The 27,145-nt window shown below is 34.2% G+C and overlaps 1 protein-coding gene across 1 annotated transcript; it reads right to left on the bottom strand.

Annotated features, from left to right (window-relative positions):
• Positions 1 to 316: 316 nt before the first annotated feature.
• Positions 317 to 3,055, bottom strand: LOC115965016 (endochitinase EP3-like). Its single transcript, XM_031084230.1, has 3 exons — positions 2,647 to 3,055; positions 1,075 to 1,321; positions 317 to 353 (listed from the first exon to the last, which is right to left on the bottom strand). Exons 1-3 carry the CDS (start codon positions 3,053 to 3,055, stop codon positions 317 to 319), a joined length of 693 nt encoding a protein of 230 aa, XP_030940090.1.
• Positions 3,056 to 27,145: the final 24,090 nt, after the last annotated feature.

The following is a 27,145-nucleotide window of genomic DNA, read 5'->3' as shown; positions in this document are numbered from 1 at the left end:
CACAAAACAGTAGTAGCACCTAACTACACACACACAGTACACACACAGTAGCAGCAGAGCACAGCGGCAACAGCAACACACACACACACACACACACACAGAGCAGCGCAAGCAACACACACACACACAGAGAGCAGCAGCGGCAGCAACACACACACACACACACACAGATATCAAAAACCCACCAAGCAAAAATGACAAACATGAATAAACTCAATATGAATTCATCGATCAAACATCTCCAAAACCAAATATTGAAATATTGAAATATAAAACCAAATATTGAAATTGAACATTTATACCCAAAATCAAAACCCTAGATTGACGACCGAAACCCTAAACCTAAAATCGAAACCGTAAAGCAAAAATAGGAACCCCAAAACAGGAATCAAAACAAAAAATTTTGAAAAACTTACTGCTAGTCGGCCTTGCGAGAATGGGTGTGTGCCAGCAATTGATGAGAAGGAAACGAAGAGGAGGAAGAGCGGAGGGAGGAAGGGGATTCACATAGGGTTGAAGTGAGGGGATTCACATAGGCTTGAGATCGGTGAGAGTGGGCTGAGATCGGTAAGGGGAGTGTGAGATCGGTGAGAGTTGTCTGAGATCGGTGAGAGTTGTCTGCGATCGGTAAGGGGATGTGCGAGCGGTGAGGGGACTGTGTTGGAGCGGTGAGGGGAATGTGTAATCGGTGAGGGGAGTGTGGGCGATCGGTGAGGGTTTTGTGCGATCGGAGAGCCAGTTTTCTGTTTCGATGGTGAGGGATTCCACGTTTCGTTTTTTTTTTGTTTATACTGAAACTTGAAGCTGCGTTTCAAACGCAGCTCCATCCTTGTACAGTACGTTTCAAGCATTTTTGAAGCTGCATTTTTTAAACGCAGCTCAAGCTACAATTAAAAAAAAAAAAAAAAAATTAGCCGGACGGGCATGAAGCGCGTTATTGAGCCGCGTTTTGGAAAACGCCGGCTCCAGCCTTACCTTTGAGCCGCATTCTTGGAAAACGCGGCTCAAAGGAAAAGGCTGTAGCCGCGTTTTCCAAAAACGCAGCTCCAAAACGCGGCTTCAGGCCCCGTTTTTTGTAGTGTCATCCAAAACCACAATGCAGTCTTGAATGAAATAACTGGATCTGTGGCCACCGTATCAGGTTGGTTTATTCCATCGAATCCAATGTCATTACCTGCCGCCCTATAAATATTATAATTCCAACTTGGCTGAAGTGGTCCACGGCCATAGTATTTTTCATTAGGGTTGCAAGGATACTGTGTGTTGCTCCAATCACAGTAGTCTTGTGAGGCACCATTGATCTCCTCTATATAGCAAAGTTCTGCACAAAAAACATAAACACTCACTCTTTGACAAAGGAATAAACATGTATATATCTCGTTATTTCTATTTGAATATCGAATTGTTACATTTGTAATCTTTGAGGGAAATTTTAGTATTTATTAAAACAATGGTTTATCAATTAATTAAATTCATCATTTTTTTATTAATTTGAGCTTTTGAGAAGCAACTATTTAACATGGTATCAGAGGATTAAGGCTATATAGTAATGATTAGAAATTAAAATACAAGCTCAAAAGTGAGCCTCTTCATTCAGTTAGGAGAGAATTTTAATAGGGGTGTTCAATGGTCGATCAGGTCGGTGTTGGGATGTTTTTCGACCATATCAACCCGATCTAGAAAACTAACATAGTTTTAAACAACACTTGCATGAAGCAATGGGATTCGATCAGCGGTGAATCTTCGTGGGTATGACTAGGGATTCGATCATCAATTCCATGTGGTAAATTTTCTTGATAGATTGACAGAAGTGGATTGTCGTTGGCAAGCTCAAATTATGGGGCTCTTTTTTTGAATGGGCAAAAGGGCAAAGGGATCGATGGGATGGGAAATATTTGGAGTTGAAAATAAATGGTATAGGACAAAGAGGTGGAAGGATGGATGGTCAGTCGAAGTGATTTCTGAGATTTTCATCATTCTTAGAACTTGTAACTAAATAGAATATTAACTAAACGGTTTTTCAAAAAGCCATTTTGATCAGTTTCTTGATATCGTTGAAAATCACCATATGTCATTCAATTCGATACAATTTTTTTTAGGGTCGAACAATTTGGTCAAATAGTTGAACAACTATAAATTTTAATTTGCAATAATTCACTATAGTTTATACTTTTTTTTTTTTTTTTTTTTGTAATAATAATTGGAAGAGCATTTTAAACCCTAAACACCGCTAAAAATATTAGGAGATGTCAGTTGAGTTAGAAGACTCTTGAAAAAAATATTTATTAAACATATTATATAAAAATACATACTAGAGAGTAGAAATTACAATTTGTAAAAAAATTTAAATAAACATTGGTCTGGTTCAATATAATTAGCATTAATTTATATAGATTATAGATATTTGGTATGTAAGTGTATATGCACATGACACAAACATAATATGAGAAAATTATATAATACTTTGAAAGTATAACTAATAATGGTGCCTTCCTTCCCCTCATATAAATAATGGATCAATTGTAAATCTAATGGAGTGATATTGACTTTTATGTTAAATAATGGAATCAGAAAATACGTTATTGTTGTAATCCCAAAGTATTGTATAATTATTAGTTATCTATTTATGTGAGAGAGAAATCATACGTGCAATCTCATGTGCGACATTAGCAAATAATGCTGCAATTTCACGCTTGGAATCATCAACTGAATTGTCTCCACCAAACTCAGAATACGAGTTATGAGCTTCAAGAAAGGCGTCTCGCGAGTAGAAGTATTTTCCTGCACAATTTGAGTCTGCTTGGTCAAGAAGCCCATTAAAGAATTCGTCAGTCACAATATCAGGTACCGAAACACCATTAGTAGTATAACAATGGCCCTCTTGGCATCCAGCCCCACAGTAAGCGTCACTGGTGCCACAATAGCCATATTGGCTACAACACAGGCCAGAGTCACAGCCACACTCTTGAGCCATTACATTTCGGGACAAAGCTTCAGTAAGGACTCCAGCTAGAATAAGGGTTATCAGATTTTTTCTCATATAACAGGTTGCCATTGAGGGAGAGGGAATTATGAAAGGAGAATGTAATTGATGAGAAAGCAAGGTTGAGAGTATGGTATCTATAGTGCAAAAAGTGAGACTACTACCTGTATACAATACCTAGCTTTGTTTGAATTGCATTTGCCATTTGAAGTTAATGACCCAATTGCACTTGTACTATAAATTTTTAATTTGATCCTTTAAATTTTATATTAAAAGAAAATCATTAGGCTTCTGCTTAATGCCGAATCAGAAATTTTTTTCAAGAAAAGACAAGCTAAATATACTATTAATTTTCAATTCATATATATATACACACACACACAAACACACTTAAAGTATGCCTTTGACATTAATTTCTAATTATATTATTTTCATGTACATAAGAAATTTTCATCATGTCCATTGTATGTATATAGTTCAAAAAAAAATTTTCTTTTTTCTTGAAGACCTTCTTTCCTCTTCCTGTATGTATTTGTTAAAAATACTTAGTATTCTCAAAAAAAAAAAAAAAAAAAAAAGTTAACCCCTCATTAGAAAATGAGTGTAAGTTAAAAAGGTTTTGAACCTGTGCTGTATATCCAAAAATTAGGCCCTTTTGGATATACACCACTGTCAATTTCTTTAAGATCTTCTCTCCTTTCCCCGTGTGTATGTTAAAAATACTTAATATTCTAAAAAAAAAAGATCTCTTTTAAATTATACTAATCATAATTAGAATTCTTTAAATATTTTAAATCAAGTGCTTTTTAACTAAATTAAGGATTGCGTATTATAATATACTAATATTTATAGAAAACATAAAATATATACAAATAAATTAAATTTAGATTAAACAAATTACAAATGTCACTATTATATGAGAAATACATAATAATATTATTATTAAATTTTTTATTAAAAAAATTCGTTTATGAATGACAAATTAAAACATGTCACAATTTTATATTAAAAAAATCATGGTATATTTTCTTCTAATTGAAAAATAAATAAATAAAATATCATGCAAGCACTCTTGTATCTCTCACTATCTAAATACAAAATAAATAAAAAAGGATTTTTGAAAGAGAAAAAAAAAAGTTTTACTAAAGAGGTTTATATTAATATTATGGAAGCATATGCTTTAAATGTAGTTAAAATTCATGCTATGTATATGACAAAACTAAGGTAGTCAAAATATACCAATTAAGAAGACTTGTAGGACCAAATTTTGATTGAATCAAACCACAATGGGGTAAATTGTTGTTCCACAAGTATTAAAACTGTTAGTTTGGATGGGACACTAACAATTTCATCATAATCAAAAGTTTAGAGGGTCAAATCCATGTTAAAAACTTCAATGATTAAATTGTGATAGCACCAAATTGTAAGGGATAAATTGTAATTTTCAAATAAATAAAAAAACTTATCTTGAAATAATTTTTTTTTAATAAAGTACACTTTTGTGGCCAAGTTGAAAAGCTTAGAGGGTCAAATCCACATTAAAAACTTTAATGATTAAATTGTGATAGCACCAAACTACAAGGGATAAATTGTAATTTTCAAATAAAATAAAAATAAAACTTATCTAAAAAATATTTTTCTTTCAATAAGGTACTTTTTTTACCCATAAAAGTTGGGGTTGTTTTCATTTTAGCCATTTTTGTTCAAACTTTTCAACTTGGGCAAAAAGTTTGCTTCATTTACATATTTGCCCTAATGTTTCAAAATTTTTAGTTTATCCCTTTGTTGATACCCATTTTCACAACACATTTCATACAAGCCCGATTCAACAAAGCTCGACTTCCTTCAAAACTCAATTCATGTATTATATTTTATTTATTCTTTTAAACATGGCTCAAGCCCATGTGACATATGGGGAAAATTAAGGAAGTGTGGTTTGGAGAGTATGGGTCGGTTCCTTTCGAAAATTTTGCATGAGCCCAGCCCATGCATGCTACCAAGTGGGCAAGGGACACTAGTAGCACCTCAGGCTCATGGAAGAGGTCTTGTATCCAAAATTTCCACCCCAAAATAACGTTTATGTTCTGGGTGACTGTGGCTCAACTTTTCTCCTCTACCTTTTTTTTTTTTTTTTGCATAAAACACATAGCTGACTCTAAGTGGCTGGCCTTGTCTGCTGCAACAACCAAATGCAGACTCCAAGGGCTTGCCATGTCTAGGAAACATTAGCCTTTGAATTTAGGTCACACCATTTCCCAAATTATGTAAAAGGCAAGCCAACTCCCTTACCCAATTAAAGCAAATCTGACCATAACCTCTTTGATTGATGCCTTGGGGTTCAAAGCCTCTTCTATTGACCAAAAACCAGTCACTTAGAGCACCCCAAGTTCAATACAAAAGGACCTCAATCAGATTCAAAATGGACCAATCACCTTCTACCTAGAGACCTGAAACTTCAGAGTAAAAGCCCATTTAACCAGTCAACAATCTCACAATTCTAAACCTTAAGGGTGGAAATAAGAGTACAGGGAAACCTTCCCTCTCTTAATGGACCGAAAGGACTGAAGTGGACTAAAAGGACCGAATTGGACTGAAAGGACCAAAATAGACTGAATGGATCGAAGTGGACCGAAAGGACTAAGGTGGACTGAATAGACCGACATGGACCAAATTGGACAAATTATCAATAATTCTGAAATGTCATTATTAGTTTATTACCATCTGCATATTATGTGACAAAATATGTACTTTAATAATAATAAAAATTCTAACAAAGCATTTGAGTTATCACACCTAATATAAATGAGATAAGTTGTTCAAATCAAGGTTCTAAAACTTGTTTAGCAACACACACTCACACACAGAGCAGCACCAACAACACACACACACACACAGCAGCACCAGCAACACACACACACACACAGAGCAGCATAACACACACACACACACACACACACACAGAGCAGCAGCAGCAGCAACACACACACACACACATACAGCCCTTGTATATGGGTAGCACACACACACAACCCCTGTTAAAAGGACACACACACAGCAACACACACACACACAGAGCAGCAACAGCAACAGCAGCACACACACACACTCACACACACACACACACACATCATCACACAGAGCAGCAAGCAGCAGCACAACACACACAAGCAGCAGCAGCAACAACACACACACACACACACACAGCAGCAATAACACACACATACACATACACACAGAGAGCAGCAGTAGCAGCAACACACATACACACACACAGCAGCAGTAGCAGCAACACAGACACACACAGAGCAGCAGCATAAGCAACACACATAAGCAACACACACACACACACACACAGAGCAGCAGCACACACACACACACACACAGCAGCAGCAGCAACACACATACCCACACACAGAGCAGCACCAACAACACACACACACACACAGAGCAGCACCAGCAACACACACACACTAGTAGCACACACACAAACACAGAGCAGCACCAGTAACAACACACACACACACATAGAGCAGCAGCAGCAGCAACAGCAACATACACACACACACACACACACACACACACACACACACAGAGTAGCAGCAGCAGCAACACAAACACACACACACAGACACAGATATCAAAAACCCACCAAGCAAACATGACAAACATGAATAAACCCAATATGAATTCATCGATCAAACATCTCCAAAACCAAATATTGAAATATTGAAATATAAAACCAAATATTGAAATTGAACATTTATACCCAAAATCAAAACCCTAGATCGACGACCGAAACCCTAAACCTAAAATCGAAACCGTAAAGCAAAAATAGGAACCCCAAAACAGGAATCAAAACAAAAAATTTTGAAAAACTTACTGCTAGTCGGCCTTGCGAGAATGGGTGTGTGCCAGCGATCGATGAGAAGGAAACGAAGAGGAGGAAGAGCGGAGGGAGGAACGGGATTCACATAGGCTTGAGATCGGTGAGAGTGGGCTGAGATCGGTGAGGGGAGTGTGAGATTGGTGAGAGTTGCCTGAGATTGGTGAAGGGATGTGCGAGCGGTGAGGGGACTGTGTTGGAGAGGTGAGGGGAATGTGCGATCGGAGAGCCAGTTTTCTGTTTCGATGGTGAGGGATTCCACGTTTCGTTTTTTTTTTTTTTATACTAAAATTTGAAGCTGCGTTTCAAACGCAGCTCCATCCTTGTACAGTACGTTTCAAGCATTTCTGAAGCTGCGTTTTTTAAACGCAGCTCAAGCTACAATTAAAAAAAAAAAAAAAAAATTTAGCAGCACGGGCATGAAGCCGCGTTATTGAGCCGCGTTTTTGGAAAACACGGCTCCAACCTTTCCTTTGAGCCGCATTCTTGGAAAACGCGGCTCAAAGGAACGGCTGGAGTTGCGTTTTCCAAAAACGCGGCTTCAGGCCCCGTTTTTTGTAGTGACAGAAAGGTATCTAAATCCGAAAACCTTGACTTCTTGTTATTGCTTATATGGACAGTTTAAATGATGCCATTATTTTTATTTAACTTGTCGTTGTCTGTCAATTGTTTTGGACTGATCTAATGATGTTTATAATTTAAATGATGTCAGTTTTCTGACATTGTAGTCCGGACCAAATAATTTTCCAATGAAAAAGGAAAAATGCATGGCTCTACTATGATTGGAAGCTGTACATGGCATGCGCGTGGAAATGTTTCTTCTATCAAATGAGAAAAAGAGGTCTTGTTATAATCAGTACTGAGGATAACAGTTTATCTAGATAAAAGTAGCTTTGTCTTCCCTGGCCAAATTCTTCACGGCATTGGATAGTGGAGGCAAAATTATTGAGTTTAAAAATTATCAATGACGATCACATGGTCCCTCTCTTGATAAACTTATTGACAAAGTGGCTGGAGCATGAAAAACGTGGAAACAATTATAATGCCGAGTAGGATGAAAATGAGCCAATGTTCTTAATTTGCAGATTTCAACTCTGCTACATGGTTTTGAAAACTTGAGAAATTAATTGGAAATGTAAATAACAAACAAAGCAAACAATGGATCGATATGTGAAATAGAGCTGGAAGATTTTGTTTTTTTTTTTTTTTTTTTTTGACTTCTCAAACGATATGTATAAGCATTTTTTGTTTGGAAACATCTTATCTAGTCTTTTTATATATATATATATATATATATATATATATATTTCTTTATATTTTATATATATATATATATATTTTATGGAAATATTACAAATAAAAGGTAAAGGATAAATAGAATAATGAACTGTAGACAAGTTGATAAGAGTGACCTATTGGACTCTATCCTTGAGCATGTCGCAACTTGCATAGGAAAAAAATATCTTCTTTATCTGCCACGTCCATTTTGTGGCCTAGCATGCATCTTGTAGGCACGACTTCATCTCCACAGCACTTTGATTAGGGCTTAAGCATTCATTTGGATGCCGTTGAAAATTGAAAATACTGTAGTAAAATAATTTTTAAATGTGTAAATAGTACCGTGAGACCTATTTTTAATGAAAGTTTTGTTGAAAAAGAGATTTATGAGTCCTGTGAACAGTATATGAAACCCACTAGAAAAGCACTGAAACGCACTTCTCAATGGAAAAAAAAAAAAAAAAAAAAGAAAAGAACGTGAAACACAGACGCATTGCGTTTCATTAGTATCCAAACGGATACTAAGTACTTCTATCCCATTACAAATATTCCCCAAAGAAATCAATGACTTAACAATATGTTATTTACTTTTTCTTTTTTCTTTTTTTTTTTGGTAGATTGAAAAGGGCGTTAATTGATTTACTCTCTTTACATGAATGAGACAATATTGTGTCTGTCTCTACGTACAAGATCCTCCTTATTATAGGTCAACTTCTAGATGAAAAGTCTCCCAATAACATTCTTATTAAGATTTTCAAAGTATAACGAGCCCAAGACACCTAACGAGGACAAAATGGGCTTTTGTCCTTTTTGGGTAAATTAATTAGTCTTTTACCCTTCTTCCCAAACTAAATAGGAAAATGCCCCTCTTTTGAAAATCGAGTTTCTCAAAATCGAGTTAAAAAAAAAATTCTGAAGCCCTATAGTGACGTTTTTAAGGACCTATAGTGACGTTTTAAGAACCTATAAATTGTCTATAACTCGATTTCATGGATATCAAGTTAGAGCATCAGCATCAAAGAATGCTATGCTATCCTATTTTACCATCTCAAAAAGTTACTTTATCAATTATAACATACCATTTTACAATACACCCTACATCAAAAAACTCTATTATTTTACTTTTTCATTAAAATATTATTTCTTAATCTTTTTTTATTATTTCTTTCACATCATCACTTTTTTTTTTAGCTAAGCATCTATTCCAACGGTAACATTTTCCTGGGCTTTCCAACTATAATTTTTTTTCCAGACTTATGACTATTCCAACGGTAACATTAGCCAGTTCACACATTGCTTCTTCTCTCAAGAAATAAAAACCCAACATATGACTAAATAAAATAAATAGCATGTTACTCTCCACGTTGGAAACTCATGAGGAGACTAGTACATGCTGGTAGAAAACTATTCAGTAATTCAACTTTCAAATGTTTCCCATGGCAAAGAGAGATAGATATAACTTAAAATCAATGTACAACCAGATCAAACTTTCATCCCAAAATAGTGAAAAAATCTAAAGTCTTAGGACAAATACAACACCATAATTTACCAAGATGCCAAATTTTATGACAGCCACAATCACTATACCAGAAAACAAGGAACAACCTCCACTGTAACGTAACTTTATGACAGCCACAATCAAATGCATAAATTTGTTTTCGGTCCAAATTTATGACAGCCACAATAAACTTTATGACAGCCACAATCACTATACCAAGATGCCAAATTTATTTTTGGTCCTTAATGGTAGGTGATACCAGAAAATAGGAACAACCACCACTGTAACTTTCAAGAATAATTTAGAACCACCTACGCAAAGTACAGCAAATGGCACCACCTAAAACCGTAAAAATAGGAGAGTATAATACACTTTGGAAAGATGGAAAATTACACTTCCATTAAACAATAAACTCTTATAAGATCTGGAAGCTGGCCAAGGGGCAAGACACAAAGAACCTGCCAAATATCAATGTATTCAATTTGTCAACTTTAATGATCCACACACACACACACACATAGAACCTGCCAAATTTTTTTTTATTTTTTGAGAGCAAACCTGCCAAATATCAACTTTAATGATCCACACATATATACGCAACTTGCCAAATATCAATGTACTCAACCTACGAACTTAAAAAATCCACATACATATATACATGCAACCTGCCAATTTTAAAAATCCACATACATATATATAAATGCAATCCACATACATAACTATAAATTTTGTCTTTATAAGACTCGTATATATGTCAAATTACAATAAAACACCACAAGCATAACTCACACACTTACTAAGTTCCTACAACTCCCCTTGTAATTGCCATAAATGCTCAACGAGGTCTATCTGAAGTTGAGAATGAATTTTATGGTCTCGAATACATTGATGGGTTTCAATAAACTCCGTAAATGTATTTGTGTTCTCCCGTGACATTTGTATGGTAGGATTGTCATCAATTTGCTCATAATCTAATTCCACCGCTTCGTTTACATCTCGCTCATCCTCAACGATCATGTTATGAAGAATTACACAAGCTTTCATGATGTCTTGGAGCGTTTCAGCATGGAAAAATCTTGCAGGTCCACGCACAATTGCGAATCTCGCTTGAAGAACTCCAAATGCACGCTCTACATCCTTCTTATTCGCCTCTTGAGCTTGTGCAAATAATTTTTTTTTTTCGTTCTTGTGGATATGGAATTGTTTTAACAAATGTTGACCATTTCGGATAGATGCCATCGGCAAGATAGTATCCCATTTTATACTCATGACCATTGATTGAGTAATTAACTGCAGGAGCACGTCCTTGTTCGAGCTCAGAAAATATAGGAGACCGTTCTAATACATTGATGTCATTATTTGACCCAGGTAACCCAAAAAACGCATGCCATATCCAAAGATCATAAGATGACACTGCTTCCAAAACAATGGTTGGCTCATGAAAGTGACCAGAGTACTGACCTTTCCATGCAACCGGACAATTTTTCCATTTCCAATGCATGCAATCAATGCTCCCTAGCATCCCTGGAAATCCACGTCTTTCCCCATTGGCTAAAAGTCTAGCAATATCTTCGTTGTTTGGAGACCTCAAGTATTCCTTGGAGAAAATATCAACCACCGCTTTAACAAATTTTTTTAGACTTTTCATTGTAGTGGATTCTCCAATTCGCACATACTCATCCATAAAATCAGCTGTAACTCCATACGCAAGCATCCTAAGTGCAGCTATTATCTTTTGAAGAGAAGATAAACCCCATTTTTGGGCACCATCTCTTTTTTGGATAAAATAAGATTCATAAGTTTCTACCCTAGATTGAATACGGAGAAAAAGGGATCGACTCATCCAAAATCTCCTCCTAAATAAATTAGGAGGATATACTGGTGTGTCAGCAAAGTAGTTGAGATAAAGTCTTTTATGGCCTGCCAAACGATCACGTTCGATATACCGACGACGTTTACGTTGTACTGTTGAACCTTTAAGAATTCGCCTCATTATCTTATCCTCGTCTGAGTCGTCAAAAAGCAACTTTTTAAAAAGAGAGCGACCCATAGAGACAACCTTGAAGACAACAGTGTTAGAGAACATAAAACTGAATGATATCTACTTTAGTCAGCCAAACAAAAAGAAAAAGAAAAAAAAAGAAGAGATAAAACAGCCACATAAATAGCAGTAAACAGCCACATAAACAGCTACCAGAAAAATTAAACACACTAAAATAGCTTAAAACAACATCAAAACAGCCCCATAACAGATTTTGACAAATTCTGCCACTGAAATAGACATAAAACAGCCACATAAACATCAATAAACAGCCACATAGACAGCTACCAAAAAAATTAAACACACTTGTTAAAGTGTATTCTGTGACAACAACTAGGTGCAAGTTTATGCCTTCACACTTACTGACAGTGCAGTGAGGATATTATAAAAAGAGTGACTAATTTGTGGGAAAGTTGAATGTTTTGGAGGTGGAGAGGATATAATTGTTAGAACTTAGATAATTAGCTAAGTTTTCTAACATACAAACATGAACATCAAAAAAAAGGAAACAGACTACATTACAGCTCCTACAGATTATGGTAATGCTGTTGTGGGGTTAGCCAATGGCATGCATTCTTGTGTAACTATAAGTTGACAAGGTAGTGCATGTTGTAGTCAGTTTTGATTATCAAAAAGAAAGCATGAGAGGCATTTTCCAAGATTTTGTCTCTTGAAGAGTTGAAACACCCCTAGCTTACTCTAAGAAACTTAGCATTGCCCACCATTCCAAGTCTGAAACTCATTCTCTCTATTTGGTACTGCATGTTGGTGCTATCCTCTACTGAACATTATGGCTGAAGATTCTATGCACGTGTTTTTATTAGTGATCTTTATAGTGAAGAAGTTAGAGCTTGTGTCAAGGAGAAAAAAGAATGCTAACAGTGGTGAGAATTCAGAATCTGCAGCTGCAGGTACTTTTACACAACATAATTTTATATTTGTTATTTGGTCATTTGATCAAGGTTCTGCCTGGGCACAGGTATTATCCATTTTTAAAAAAATGGACGTGTCAAAAGTGGACACTCTCCAACAAACAAAAAGTACTTTAGAACTTTTAAATCAAATAGGAAAATGAATCTAAACATAAAATAAGACTCATGGGCTTTTAGGGCAGCCCATTCCAGCAGGCAAATAACTATCAGAAAAAAATTAAATAGAAGTATAAAACTGACAAAAAAAAAAAAAAAAAAAACTGAAAGTTGGAACAACCAATTGGTAGACATCATAATATCAAACATAGAAAATACATAAGTTTTTTATATACGCAAAATGATGTGATTACATAAGTGGCATAAGTGGCACAACCTACTGCCAATTGATCAAGTTGGAACGATACATCATCTACATGTTCCAAACTTATGCTTAAAATAAGCCACTACCAAAATAAGCCACTACCAAAATGGCATCTACATATGCCAAACCCCAACCCTAAAATAATTTACTACCACAATAAGGTTACGACAAGACATCTACATGTTCCTTGGGTCAAACCCAACTTGTCTTGCAAGGATTTGATCCTTGAGATTTTCAAAATAAAGTTTTTCCTTGTCATTCATGCTACTTGTATCCATGGTCATTATTCTTCCCTCCTCCCTAATAGTTTCAAGACGAAGCCTTTCCGCTTTGATGCGAAGAGCCTCTTTGTCTTGTTCATGTGATGCTTCAATATAGCGCAATTTTTTTTCCAAATAATCATCAAAGCCCTCATCACCATCTATCCTCTTTCGCTTAGCCTTTTCGGCTTTTCGACCAATTGGTCTTTCTAGCACCACTGTGTCATCATCATTGCTATCAACTTGATTGACTGAACTTTGAGTTGGAGGGAGCCCTTTTGATCTTTCCTTAGGCATACTCCACTTTGGTTGGTTCTTCAACACAACCCAACAATGTTCAAAAGCAAAAGCTACATTTTTGCCGGTTTTTGAATTTGGTGTAGCTTGATATATATCCCTTGCTTCTTTCAACTAAAATTTTTAAAAATTAATAAAATAATTAGTGTCTTGAAACTATAAAGGAAATTAATATCTTGACACTATGGTAATATAATTGATACCTTGTCCTCATCAGTCGTACCGCTTCTATTCCGAGCTTCAACTTTTGCCATGAACCCAGCAAACCTACTTGTCTCCCTATTAATATTTCCCCATTGACTTGATAGGGAGGTACTAGTACGTGTGGTTCCATAAGTATTATTCTTGCAAAAAAACTCCCAAACTTTCTCCCAAAATTTGTCACCCTTTTGATCAGTACCATGCACAGCATCCATGCCAATGTTAAGCCATGCAGCGATGAGGAGGAGGTCCTCATCTACACTGAAGTTGCCACCACGTTTTGTTGGATTAGGGGTGACAATTTCAACTTCCGGTATAGGCTGGATGGGCATTGAAGGATTTTGAGACCCACTTAAAAATGGTTCCACAAAATCGGAATCCCCTTGTAAGTAATTACCATATTGTTCAATGTGTTCTTGTAAAACCATCCCTTTTAAACAGGGAACTTAAAACAGTTAGTATTTGAAGTAAATTAGTGTATGAAGTCAATTCTTATTTGTATTTTTACAAACAATATAAGCTAATATTTACATATGTGAGCAGCAATGTGTAGTATTGTGAAAGTGAAAATAATGGACTAAATGCAAAATGGGGTTGTACTACTACTTATCCCGAAGGAGGAAAAAAAAAAGATCCGTTTGCTTGTTTTTATTTTTGGGTAGCTGTGCATCTTAGAATCTACTTGTGTACTGCACTTCAGTTTTTTTTAAAAAAAAGCACCGTCAATCTGATTTCTAACAACACTGTCAATCTGAAGCTACCCATGTATTGAAGCTACATTGTCAATCTAACGACACTGTCAATCTGATTACTCGTGCGTACTGTACTTTAGTAGCTACCCATGTATTGAAGCTATATTTCTAACAACACTCTCAATCTGATTCTTCGTGCTAGTTCCCCCTCTCCAGTTCTTCTAACTCGACAGTTATCTCAATAAACTACGGATACACAGCTCCTTATTCTTCTATGACCCAAAGGTGCAAAAAGACTAAAAAAAAAAAAAAGATACAAGAATTGAACCTATGGCGTTTGTTTCATAATAATTGCTTTCTATCATTAGCCCAAGACAACAATGGATTCCTTTTTGGTTTAGGTGGGATTCAACCACAAGAGACTTTCCAAGGTAAGCTATTTCCAACCCACAATTGAAGTTAATACTCTACAAGGTGTACTCTATGGAGTAACCAATATCTGAAATTCTTGCACAATGCATCTATATTATAGCAAGATCATGCATCAATATTTTTATATTTAAAGCATCTTGCATACACCAAAAACCAATCCATGTCTTGGCACAATGGTAAAAAATATAGAGCAAACCCCATAAGTCCAAATCCTATCATACCAATCCAAAAAATAATAATCTCATTCTTTAAAAGTAAATTTTTTGAAATTGATTACTTGTTAAGTAAGCAGTGAAGAAATCAATCCATGATCTCTTTATTAAAAAAAATTATTCTCAATCTGCTATTGAATATGAAATTATGTGTGATTGGGTATATGCCAATGTCTTTATAGAATAGTTATCCTTTATATTATACTCTCTCTATCTGTCTCACAGGTGCACCTAGTATCATCAGCAATTAGAAACTACTCATATAATTAGTTGAACCTTGAAGAGAATGCTCAAGACCTACCTCAAAAAGAAGCTAACTCATAGCATATAATCTATTAATGCTCTTTATACTGAATGAGCCTTATTATATCTCCTAAGTCCTGACCCTTTAGTCACTTTCTGCACAGCATACCATTCTACCATCCCTAGCAAATTCAGTTACTTTTATCAGAAAATTGTCAAAAATATTTTCATTTCGGAATCCAAATCTTAACAAAATTAGCCTAAACCATATCCAACCACTAATTTGCCACCCTTTCCCAATTCAACTACAAGCTTACTATATCCAAAATTCAGCTCAACAAAGAGCAAAGCTCTAAGCCTCCAACCCGTATTTCTGCTTATCAAAAAACTATAAATATAGAAATAAAAAGGCTCCAAAAGAAAGTGTGCCCTAACCCCTAAACAAGTTTAGTTACTTTTATCACAAAATTCCCGGAATTATTTCCATTTTAGCATCTAAAAATTTACAATGCTAATCTGAACCATATCCAACCACTAATTTTTAATCCTTTCCCAATTCAATAGAAACTTACATATCCAAAATTAAGCTGAACACAAAGTTAAGCTCCAAAACAGAGCGTGCCCTAACATCTATTCAAAATTCAGTTACATCTTTTTTCTTCAGAATAAGTTACAAATATCAGTTATTTTTATCACAAACTTGTCAAAAAGTTCCCATTTTAGTAACTACAAATTAACAACAGTATCCTGAACCATACCCACCTACTAAATTTTCATTCTTTCCCAGTTAAACTAAAAACTTATATAAAAAATTCAGCTTAACGCATTGCTAAGATCCAATACAAAGCATGCCTTAACCTCTATACAAATTCAGTTACTTTAATCACAAAATTATCAGGAATATTCCCATTTCATCCATCCAAAGGGGAACAGAAACAAAGTGAAAAGAGAGAAGCGAGAGAAATAGATAGAGAGGGAAACTTACTGGTATGGAAGATGAACCTGAGCAAATTTTTTTATGATGCTAATCTCGTGCCAAAGAGCGAAATCCCCTCGTTGATGAAGTTGAATCTCTGCAAACATCAACAAAAATTCTTTGATCAAAACCCAAACACAAACACAAGCTGAATCCCTCTTTTTCTTGCAGAGAGAGAAAAGAAACACAAATAAAAAAACTCTAATACATTATCAAAACCCACCTTACAGTTAGCACCAACACCGACGGAGCTGAATCCCCCACACCGACGGAGCTTAGTTGAACCTTGAGTGTCGGTTTGAAGAGAGAGTGAAGAGTTAAATGGGTACTATCTAGAGTGTTGGGTTTATGAGATGAGTGAGGGTAAGGGTGAATCGGTAAAGGGATTTGGAGATGGGTCTGATTAAATCGGTTGAGGGTGAGGGTGAATCGGTAAAGGGATTTGGAGATGGGTCTGAGATGAGACGCCGTGTGAAGCGTCAGCAATGGAGATGGGTGAGGGTGAGTCGGTTGAGCTTCAGCGAATCCACATGGTGTGTGATGTTGATGTTGGGAGGACTATGCTGTTTGGGTCTGAAGAGAGGAGAGAGCTGAAGAGAGGAGAGAGCAGATGGAGAAACAGAACAAAGAAGAGAGAGAAGAGCACTGAAGTACCGTGATAGTGGAGAGAGAAATTTCAGAGGGAAAAGGGTGGAATAAAATATGTATTTTTCTTTTAGCATTGTGCTACAGTACAATTCTAAGTTTAGAATTGTACTGTAGCACTATTGCAAAAAATTTTACAATAGTATGGTTTAGCATTGTTTGATGCAAGTACTTTTATTCTCTAAAATGTTAAAAATGCCTTAAATATGAATTTAGCATTTTTCAATGCTAGTGCTCTTACAAAACGCCACTATAGGTCCTTATAAACGTCACTATTGGTCCTTAAAAACATCACTATAGGGCTTAAATCGATTTTAAAAAACTCGATTTTCAAAAAAGATGCATTTCCCTATTTAGTTTGGTAAGAAGGACAAAAAGCTAATTAATTTGCCCAAAAAGGGCAGAAGCCCATTTTGTCCCACCTAACAATATGTTTGGAACAAAGGATATTTTGAGAAGAAGAGAGTAGAAGGAAATGTGACTAAAATGTACTTAATTACAGTTCAAGTGATTTTCTTTTATCCTTTGTTTGTTTGTTTGTTTTTTTTTTTTTTTTTTTTTTTAAATTTATATTTCTGAGAAGTAAATTTTTTGTGCTCTTTGGAATTATTTTGCATATCAATATACAATCATTTACACAAAGCTCAAAGCTCCAATATAATAGTTAGGACTTCAAGATTTAGGTCATATTAAAAACCAAAATTGAAGGAAAGATTGATGCTAGTTATAATATGAAACTAAATCATTATGTAAACAAGATTTTTTTTTTTTTGGCACTAGAGCTTTTTATTTGATAAATCAGTAAGAATTACACTAGAGCAGCTGTTGTGTTTTTTGGCATTATACAAAAGAAAAGTTCTTTGATAAATCAAGATTTTGTTCTTTTACTTCTCACTTGATTTTTCTAAAAATATCGGAAAACAACTGGCTAGGCCGTTATGTTAATTAAGACATAACTAGACTTTTCCAAGACGAATTGAGATCAAGTGCAATATCTCTGATGTAATAATATTGGATGGTTGAGATTGAGAGTTAAAAAATCTACTTTCAATCTCAACTATTGAATAAAAAATTTTATTAAAAAAAAAGTTGAAGAAAAGTTAAAAAATATTTGTATCGGATTCAAATCCTTCAAAGACCTTAACATCCTTGAGCATTACCCCAAAGGGAAAGGTTTTGCTGCATATATATGCAGCAATTCTTAAATACAAAGTTATGTGGCAAAAAAAAAAAAAAAAAAGATGAAGAAGGAGAACAAATGTCTAAAGTTCACCTGAACATGCGTAATATAGGAATATTTTTAGATGCCCGGATGCCAATGTTTTAGGTGTTACTTTTATTGATCCAGACGGTTTTACCTTTTAATGACGTCAGCGTTTTATTCCGCTTGTTGTTGTGTTTTTACTGGTCTGAACTACCTAATGATGTCAACAAGCTGACGTTGTAGACCGGGCCTAATAATTTTCCAATGAGAAAGGAAAATGTGTGGGTCTGTTTAATCAGTGAGGATCCAAACTCCGAACTTGGGGCTTTAGGACTTTATTGTTTTCCCAAAAAAAAAAAAAAAAACTCGGGGTTTTATCATTAAATTTTTGGAAAATACTAAAGACACAAAATAAATTTCACAATTTTTATCACAATTTGACATATGATAAGTTGTAAATGATGAAGGTGTGAACCCATCATTTTATCTCTACTACTCACGACTTGTCACGTAGTGAGTTGTTGCAAAAATTATGAAATTTTTAGCGTCCCTAGCATTGTTCTAATTTTTTGGGCTAGAACGTACATAATAAAACAGGAGTAATGACACCAAAAAAAAAAAAAAAAAAAAAAAAACAAAGAGTTTCTCATAAGCCCTTTTATCTATTATCACTTTTAATTCTTACTTAATGGTGTTATTTGATATGTCTAGCTAGATAATAATATATTGCTAAAAATGAAAAGTTAATAGATGTCTTGAGGATATTTGTTTATAAAATGTTTTTATAAATTTTATATAGGGAAAAAAATTAAATAAATCTTTTCACAACTTTATATATTCTCATGCATGCATCTTCCTAGTTTAGCATTTGGATAAAAACTACTGCACATACTCTATAATAAACACATTTTTTAAATTGAAATCGTGTTTTCAACTCACAATTTCAGTTCAAAAAATGGGTGTGTATCCGTGTGTGTAATATAATGTATAATAAATACTACCCTTTATCTTTTGAGTGATGTTTATTACACACATTTTAATCAAGGTTATCGATTCTGTACCGTACCGGCCGGTATGGTCAAAATATACCGTACCGGCCAGCAATCCAATACGCTTGACCCCCCTATTTCGTACCGGAAAAAATACCGGTCGTGCTGGCCTCGTACCGGCCAATTTCGGGCAATATCGGCCGGTATCGGGCGTACCAGCCGATACAGAATTTTTTTTTTTTTTTTTTTTTTAGTTTTGTATTTTTTGAATTTTTGTTAGGACAGAATGGTAACTTATTTGCATTAACTTATTAGTATTATTTGTTTTCTTAGTATGCAATGGTAACTTTTAAACTTTCTATTTTATTTTTTTCCTTTTTAATTGAAACTAAAGTCTAAAACCATGAATAATTAGTTCTGAATTGAAAAAATATTTTATAGTAAACTTTTATATTTATTATAATATATATATACACAGACACATACATACATATTCATATATATATATATATATATATATTTATAAATATAAAAAATAGTGGTAAACCCGAAACGATACACCGGTATTGACCGGTATCCGAGATATATTGTACCGATGGCCAAACCGATATGGCCTCTGGTACGTTATTGACATCCTTGATTTTAATCCACACAGTTTTGCATGCACGCCCCAAATAACAGAACTTGTATTGCAGTGGAGATCATTTTTTCGTAGCTTTGCAGCAGAGGAGGTCCCTTTATCATGGTGGCTTGTAGTGATGGCCATGCTAGTTGTAGACGGCAGAGGAAACGACACTCATGGGCTATGGCTTGCTAGTGATTTCCATAGATTTAAAAAGAGAGAAATTGGTTGGTCAACAACAAAATAGAAAGAAAGAGTATTGAGATTGGTAGGGTTGGTGGGGAAATTAATTGGGATGACATGTTCTACTTTGCTACTAGCTAAGATTAAAAAAAAAAAAAAAAAATCAATATATTGATTGTTAGAGATATATTAGCCCATTAGCATAGGCCCAAGTCTAATTCTACTTTGTGTGCAAGCCAAGTCTCCTACTTGTACTAGAAGTCTATTAGTCTATGGTTTAGTCTATTATATATACACATGTTATGATTCATTGTAACATAGGATTTGTACTACACTCTAATATATTATTGATGTAGCCCTTTAGGGTTTCCTCCATGAATGTAGGCCGTTAGGCTGAACCACGTAACCCTCGTGTGTTATTGTGTTTTATACTTTATACTTTCGCTTCCGCATCTATACTAGCATATTTAACATGGTGTATCAATGCTAATATTTAACATGGTATCAGAGCCAGGTTCCTATGGCCATGGTTTTCTGTCCTTACGGTATATTTAAGAGCAATCTTTATCTTCCTCGGTGTTTTTCTTCGCTGCGTTCATCTTCTTTGGCTTCCTACTACTGCCGTCAAAACTCTCTGGTATAATCAAGCCACCATTAGAAGTCGCATCAACACTGCAAGACCATTGCCTTCCTCAAACTACCGTCACAGAGCCAAACTTCATTCAAGGGATCTTCTCAACCTTATCAAATCTCAAGATTTCATCAATCTTCCATCTTGAGTTTAAGAGGGGTGTTAGAGATATATTAGCCCATTAGCATAGACCCAAGTCTAATTCTACTTTGTGCGCAAGCCAAGTCTCCTACTTGTACTAGAAGTCTATTAGTCTATGATTTAGTCTATTATATATACATATGTTATGATTCATTGTAATACAGGATTTGTACTACACTCTAATATATTATTGATGTATCTCTTTAGGGTTTCCTCCGTGAATGTAGGCCGTTAGGCTGAACCACGTAACCCTCGTGTGTTATTGTGTTTTATACTTTATACTTTCGCTTCCGCATCTATACTAGCATGTTCAACATGGTGTATCAATGCTAATATTTAACATTGATAAATTGCCACGCTGTGGCCAAGCAACCATTTTTTTTTTTTTTTTTTTTACAGTCAAATATAAGCACGAAACAGTGAAAGACTATCTAATAGATGACCAACTAGATTAATATTTGTAGATTTTTTTAGAAGGAAATATATAGAGTTAAATATATAATTATAAATTATTAAATTACTATATAATTATTATAATGTCATTTGTTCAATCATCTGTTCAATCCGATTGAACTAAAAAACTAGGAATCACTCATTTTTTTCAATTTTTTGATCGATCAATCTGATTTTTAAAACCATTGATAAAAGTATAGAAAGACTTAAGAGAAAATAATGAGGTATCTTTTAAAACTTTTGATTAGATAATAAGTTTAATATATATTGTTTTAAGTCATTTAAAAAGTGACACCTCATTATTTTGTTAAACACATAATTAAAAAACTAACAGAAGTTAATAGGGAGATTAATAGCACTTATTTTTTAAACTTTAGAGACCAATAGCACTTATAAATTTTAGAAACCAATATTATAATTTCGGGTTTTTTTTTTTTTTTTGGTTGAAAAATTATCTTATCAAGTCAATACCAAGTCTTTTAGAGCATCTCCAACAGTTTGGACATCCGGCTCTAGTAACTAAAATTTGGAGAATGAGGTGCACTGTAGATGCTCCAACAACTTCGGCAAACATGAATTTTTTTTTGGCTAATGAACAGTAGCCCATCAAGCCTGATGGGCTACTGTTCATTCTTCAAATACATTTTTTTCTATTATAATAATGATGTGTTGTATAAAAAAATGTTGAAAGATGTTGTAGTTGTTAAAAAAAAGAATAAATAATGAGTGAAAGAATAATAATTAAATGAAATAGAGAATGAGATAGAAAATCTGTTGGAAGTGTATTTGAAAAAATGGGTAGATAAAAGTTAAATGTCACTGTTCATTCTTCAAATAATATAAAAATTTAAAGAAGCTGTTGGAGATGCTCTTAGCAAGTCAATACATAAGATTCTTTTTTTTTTTTTTTTGGTAAACCGGTATGCTTTGCAATTATTGTTCTTTTGCTTTTTGAAAATTCTAAAGTTTCTAACCTTATAATGTGGGTCTTTTCTCTTTTCAATTATTAGTGGCAAATGCCAAATGGTGATACGGGGACTACATGAAGAGGACTAGACAAAACGATGGCTACCAAATATAATCTAGTAAAAAAAAATGGGTACCAAATATAAAGATAACTAGATAAAAGCCACTTTTAACTGTTTTTCTATCACTTTTTCCAGAAAAATTAGATAGTGGAGGCAAAGTTATTAATTTGATTGACCTTACAGGTCATCTGCCCATTGCCAAATTATTAAAAATTATCAATGAATAGATCAGATGGTCCCTCTCTTAGCAAGTCAATACATAAGATTCCTTTTTTTTTGGTAAACCAGTATGCTTTGCAATTATTGTTCTTTTGCTTTTTGAAAATTCTAAAGTTTCTAACCTTATAATGTGGGTCTTTTCTCTTTTCAATTATTAGTGGCAAATGCTGATATGGGGACTACATGAAGAGGACTAGACAAAACGATGTACCAAATATAATCTAGTAAAAAAAAATGGGTACCAAATATAAAGATAACTAGATAAAAGCCACTTTTAACTGTTTTTCTATCATTTTTTCCAGAAAAATTAGATAGTGGAGGCAAAGTTATTAATTTGATTGACCTTACAGGTCATCTGCCCATTGCCAAATTATTAAAAATTATTAATGAATAAGATCACATGGTCCCTCTCTTGATAAACTTATCGACAAGATGGCTGGAGCCTGAAAAACGTGGAACCAATTAGAATGCCCACTAGGATGAAAATGAGCCTATTTTCTTTGCAGATTACAACTCTGCTATATGGTTTTCAAAACTCGAGAAACTAATTGGAAATGTAAACATCAACAACAAAACAAACATTGGGTTGATATGTGAAATAGGGCTGGGGGATTTTTTTTTTTTTTTTTTTTTTTTTTTATCTTTTCCTTTTGACAACTCGAGTGATACGTGTAAACATTCTTTGTTTGGGAACAATTTATCTAACTTTTTGTTAAAAATACTATAGATAAAAGATAAAATATTAAGAAAAAAGAAAAAAGTAAAGTAAAGTGGGACACGTAATGTGAAAAAAGATGGAAAAAAAAAAGGTATAAATATATTTTTGGTCCCTAAATTTTGGATCATTTCTCGATTTAGTCCCTAAATTGATTTTGCTCCTAGGTCAGTCTCTGAAATCATAAAATTGATTCTATTTTGGTCCCTGCCATTAACCCACTAACAGAAAAATCCTATGTGGCTAACAGAGGGCATAAGTGGCATGTTAAATGCTGACATGGCTAATAATTTAATAATAAAAATACCACATCAGCATCTATGTCAACATTTTAATTAATAAAAAATGCCAGGTCAGAACAAATTAAAAATTAACATTAATCAAATTAAAATATTAAAAAAAATAAAAAAAACAGATATCTAAATTGTTAAAAGTTATTAAATTATTATCAGTTTCTAAATTAAAAAATAATAATTTATCAGTTTTAATCAAATGAAAAAGAGGAAAAACAAAATTAAAAATAAAATCTATTAAGATTTGTGTTCATCTTGATCATGAACACATAAGAACAACAACCCAGAATATTCAAATACAATAACAAAATAATAGAAACCCATAATATTCCAAAATTTGTATCCAAATTCTTCCACAACACCCACTACTTGAGGTTTCGTCGTTAGGAACAATCTGGGCTTCACTGTGAGGACCGATCTAGGCTTTGCACCTGAGGCTTCGCCATGGGGACCATCACAACAACATAGCCAGCACAACCATCGATCCTTCGCAACCACCACCACCACTTGTCTGGGGTTTCATAGCAACACAACACACCCATAAATCCATAACCCACAAATCCAAACCAACCCACCACCCTAAACCGATCCTTCGCAACCACCACCACCACCGGACATCACACCCATAAATCCACAACCCATGAATCCAAACCGACCCACCACCCCAAACCGATCCTTCGCCTCCATTGATCCATAAAACTCCATGGTTAAGCTTGAGAACTAAATCCATGAAACCTCATTTCAAAGCACTCAATCGGTTGGGAGAGTTTATTTTAAAAAAAAAAAAAAAAAAGAATCGGTTCGGGGAGAAAGATCAAAGAGAGGGAGAATGTGAATCAGCAGAGAGAGAGAGAAGAGAGTGAGAAGAATGAAAATAACTTTTTTAATTTAATAATTTACCTTTTTTAATTTTAATTTAGAAACTGATAATAATTTAATAACTTTTAACAATTCAAATATTTCTTTTTAATTGCTTTATTTAATATTTTAATTATATTAATGTTGATTTTTAATTTGTTCTGTCCTGGCATTTTTTATTAATTTAAATGCTGACATGGATGTTGACGTGGTATTTTTATTATTAAATTATTTAACCACATTAGCATTTAACATGCCACTTATGCCCTTTGTTAGCCATGTAGGATTTTTCTATTAATGGGTTGATGGTAGGGACCAAAATAGAATTGATTTTCTGATTTCAGGGACTGACCTAGGAGCAAAATCAGTTTAGGGACCAAATAAAAAAATAACAAAAAATGTAGGGACCAAAAGTGTATTTACGCAAAAAAAAAAAAAAAAAAAAATAGAATGAGACAATCAAATAGTAGCTTTTTGACCAAAAACAATACTTGGCCCTTTTTTTTTTTAAGACCAAAAACAGGACCCAGTCTCATGAAGAATTAGATAAAAATAAGATTCTTTGTTGTGTGTAAAATGCATCTTGTAGGCGTGACTTCATTTTCACAGCACTTTGATTAAGGCTCAAGTACTTCTACCCAATTACAAATAATCTACAAAATTATATAAAAATTGAATAGAAATTACAAGCAAATTTTCATTGAACTAAGCCAACAAAAAACAACAATCTAACAACATGTTATTTTGTTCTCATATTTGTTGAGATTGGAAAGGACATTGGTTTACTCTCTTTACATGAATGAGACAATGCCTCATGTTTCTAGGTATAAGACCCTCCTTATAGGCCAACTTCTAGATGAAAAGTTTTCCAATTACACTCTTTTAAGATTTTCGAAGTATAAAGAACCCAAGGAACCTAAGGATATATTTGGATTGGAGGTAAATGTGAGGAGAGGAGAGTAGAAGGAATAAATGTAACCAAAATTTACTTGATTAGAGTTCAAATGATTTTCTTTTATCTTTTGTTGTCATTTATATATATTTTTGAGAATGAAGTAAATTTGTTCTCTTTGGAATTATTGACTTGTTGCCAAGTAGTTATGTACTAACTTTCTATACTTAAATTTCCAAACAATGGTTTTAGAGTCGAACATAATTCAAATTGGTTCCTGCACTATTACAGATTTATCAATATAGTAGATGAACATATGACTGAGTTTTAAACTCCATTTATCAATATACAATCATTTACATAAGGCTCCAAGCTCCAAAAAAGTAGTTCATTTAGGTTATGTTAAAAATCAAAATTGAAGGGAAGATTGATACTAATCATAATGGTACTGAATCATTATGTGAATAAAATACATACATACATATATATATATATATATATATATATATTGCACTAGAGCTTTTTATTTGAGAAATTAATCAGTAAAAAACTAAAAATCACACCAGAGCAGCAGCTGGTGTTTTTTCGGCACCATGCAAAAGAAAAGGTCTTTGTCCACCAATTGAGGGCTCTAGCGGTGTTTTTTTTTTTTTTTTTTGGGGTCAAGAGAACCTTAAAGCTTATATTTTTCACTTGATTTTTCGAATTTTAAATTCACGTGGGCTCAAAAAATATTTGAAAAACAACTGGCAAGGCTGCTACATTTTGGATTGAGATCCTCTCTCATCCCTCTCACAACATTTTTTTTTTTCACGTTTTTTACTTTTTTTTTTAATTCTTTTTTATTCAATTGTTAAGATTGAAAGTGGCTTTTACAACTTTCAATCTTAGCGGGCTTGTTTGGTAAGGTTGTTTGAACAATAGTTTTTAGTGTTTAACTGAAAATTGTGGCCCTCCAAAAAAAAATCATGTTTGATAAGAGTGTTTTTTAGGAGTGTTTGAGTTACGTTTATCATTTTAGGGTGTTTAAACACTGAATTTAGAAAACTCCTCTTACTAGTGTTTAGTTTTCAAATAACATTGTGTACGTTTTTAGACCCCTTAACACAAGTTGTTTAATCTAATTATTTAGCCAAGTGATTACTTGATAAATTATTCAGTTCTAGGTTAACACAATAATATCATATCATACAAATAATGCGAAAATATAAAGAATACCACGATATGATCACTTAGGAAAACCTAACCGGTAAAAAACCTGGGGAGGATTTAACCTAACTATTCTCAAAGGTAAAAACAGATCCACTATGAAAGAATTGAAGTTTTTACAATAGAACTAAACCATTAACATCCTACTGCTATTTTGAATTAAAAACTTACTACCACGACCATGTGATAATTCCGTGTCTACGGACTACTTTTTTTAATCCATAGCAACCACAAGTGGCGGGTTGAGTGGGTCACAACCCTCTAAACCCGATTCCGGCGGTTTGAGTGGCGGGTTTTCTCCTTTAAAACCACAGTCACCCGACCCGCCCGACCACCACTTCAGATGAACCATCCTCTGTTCAGATCAGGCAACGATTAGCCATCTTTTGCTTAGATCTGGCGACGATTTTTTTCAAATCTGCTTAGATCCGATGAGTTTGGCTCAGATCCGGCAATATTTTTCAAAACATTGCTCAGATCAGTGACTTTTAAGCTTAGATCGATGACGTTTAAGCTCAGATTGGTAATTTTGGCTTAGATCTGGCGATGTTTAAGCTTAGATCGGTGACGTTTTGCTTTCCTTCAACTAGATCTGACAGCGCTTCGTTCTCTTCTGCTCGTCGCCGCCGTTTGTCAATTTCTACCGAATCGACTGATCGTTTTTTAGAATCCGATCCAACTTGACCCATGGTGATCAACGATCAGTTGTGGGTCTGATTCTCTCCCACTCGACCTGAGCAGGTTGAATCCAGACTTGACCCGGACCAACCCGTG

This window comes from Quercus lobata, chromosome 10 (genome assembly GCF_001633185.2).
Source record: "Quercus lobata isolate SW786 chromosome 10, ValleyOak3.0 Primary Assembly, whole genome shotgun sequence".
Taxonomy (NCBI): domain Eukaryota; kingdom Viridiplantae; phylum Streptophyta; class Magnoliopsida; order Fagales; family Fagaceae; genus Quercus; species Quercus lobata.
This window is presented reverse-complemented; position numbering and strand designations above follow the sequence as displayed.

Excerpts from the sequence above, each read along its gene's own strand:
- LOC115965016 (XM_031084230.1), bottom strand. The coding sequence starts at position 3,055 with ATGGCAACCTGTTATATGAGAAAAAATCTGATAACCCTTATTCTAGCT. Across the intron at positions 1,322-2,646 it reads TGTCGCACATGAGATTGCAC|AACTTTGCTATATAGAGGAG; the intron begins GTATGATTTCTC and ends TTTTTTGTGCAG. Across the intron at positions 354-1,074 it reads TGGTTTTGGATGACACTACA|TTCGATTTTAGGTTTAGGGT; the intron begins AAAAACGGGGCC and ends TTGCTTTACGGT.